This window comes from Mesitornis unicolor, unplaced genomic scaffold, assembly GCF_000695765.1.
Source record: "Mesitornis unicolor isolate BGI_N332 unplaced genomic scaffold, ASM69576v1 scaffold17002, whole genome shotgun sequence".
Lineage (NCBI taxonomy): Eukaryota > Metazoa > Chordata > Aves > Mesitornithiformes > Mesitornithidae > Mesitornis > Mesitornis unicolor.
This window is the reverse complement of record NW_010167283.1, coordinates 1365-2227: the sequence shown is the minus strand read 5'-3', so window position 1 is coordinate 2227 and position 863 is coordinate 1365. Positions and strand designations below refer to the sequence as shown.

Sequence of the window (863 nt, the reverse complement as noted above, 5' to 3'; positions counted from 1 at the left end):
GGAATGGTGTTAGCAGACACTGCGTGACAGAATATCTGCTTACAGCAGGATGAGGTGGTGTTACTCCGTTTCCAGAGGCTGAAGGGCTCTGTCCTGGCGGGTGTTTTTAGCTCAGGGCTCCTTCCATTCTCTCCTGTGCTTCTCTGTCCCGTTCTGTTCTGCCCAGGTTGCCGTGGGTATCTGGTAGAGACGTCTGTCTGAGGCCTCCTTTTCCACCTACTTGCCCCTTCCCTTTGGCTTTGCAGCTGCAGAACCACGTTATGCATCTCCGGGAGGAGCTGGACCGAGAACGGGAAGAGCGCAACTGTTTCCAGCTGGAACGTGACAAGATCCACACCCTGTGGGAGATCACGCGGCAGCAGCTGGAGGAGAAGAAAGCAGAGCTGCGGAACAAGGACCGGGAGATGGAGGAGACGGAGAAGCGGCATCAAGTGGAGATCAAGGTGCGAGGGGAGGAGGTTGAGAGTGCCCCAAGCTCCTGGTGAGCCTCGGGCAGCTCTGAGGAGGTCGGGAAGGGGAAGAGGAGGAGGAGGACGGGGCAGGAGCCAGCCAACAGCATCTTGGCCAGTATCCCAGCTCTGTGTCTCTTGCTGAAGCCCCTCACCCCGTCTGTGGCTTTGTCTTTAGCTTTACAAGCAGAAAGTGAAGCACTTGTTGTACGGGCACCAGGAAAACCTCACGGAGCTGAAGGCGGAGAGCACCCTGTCCGTGATGCGGGCCCAGAAGGATCACTGGGCCCAGGAGATGGAGCTGCATAAGGACATGCGCTCCCTGAAAGTGGAGCTGAAGGAGCAGGAGCTGGCCAACGAGGCGGTGGTCAAAAACATGCGCCTGGTACGTCCTGGGCCGGGCCGGAGCTGCCG

The 863-nt window shown here is 58.6% G+C and overlaps 1 protein-coding gene across 1 annotated transcript in view; it reads left to right on the top strand.

Annotated features, from left to right (window-relative positions):
* Window positions 1–166: 166 nt before the first annotated feature.
* Window positions 167–863, top strand: part of LOC104536116 (growth arrest-specific protein 8-like) — a gene marked incomplete at both ends in the record, with an annotated part of 2058 nt that continues 1361 nt past the window's right edge. Inside the window, 2 exons of the mRNA XM_010178649.1 lie at window positions 167–443; window positions 628–834. Coding sequence (XP_010176951.1) covers window positions 167–443; window positions 628–834 — 484 coding nt within the window. The remainder of the gene's footprint in view (window positions 444–627; window positions 835–863) is intronic.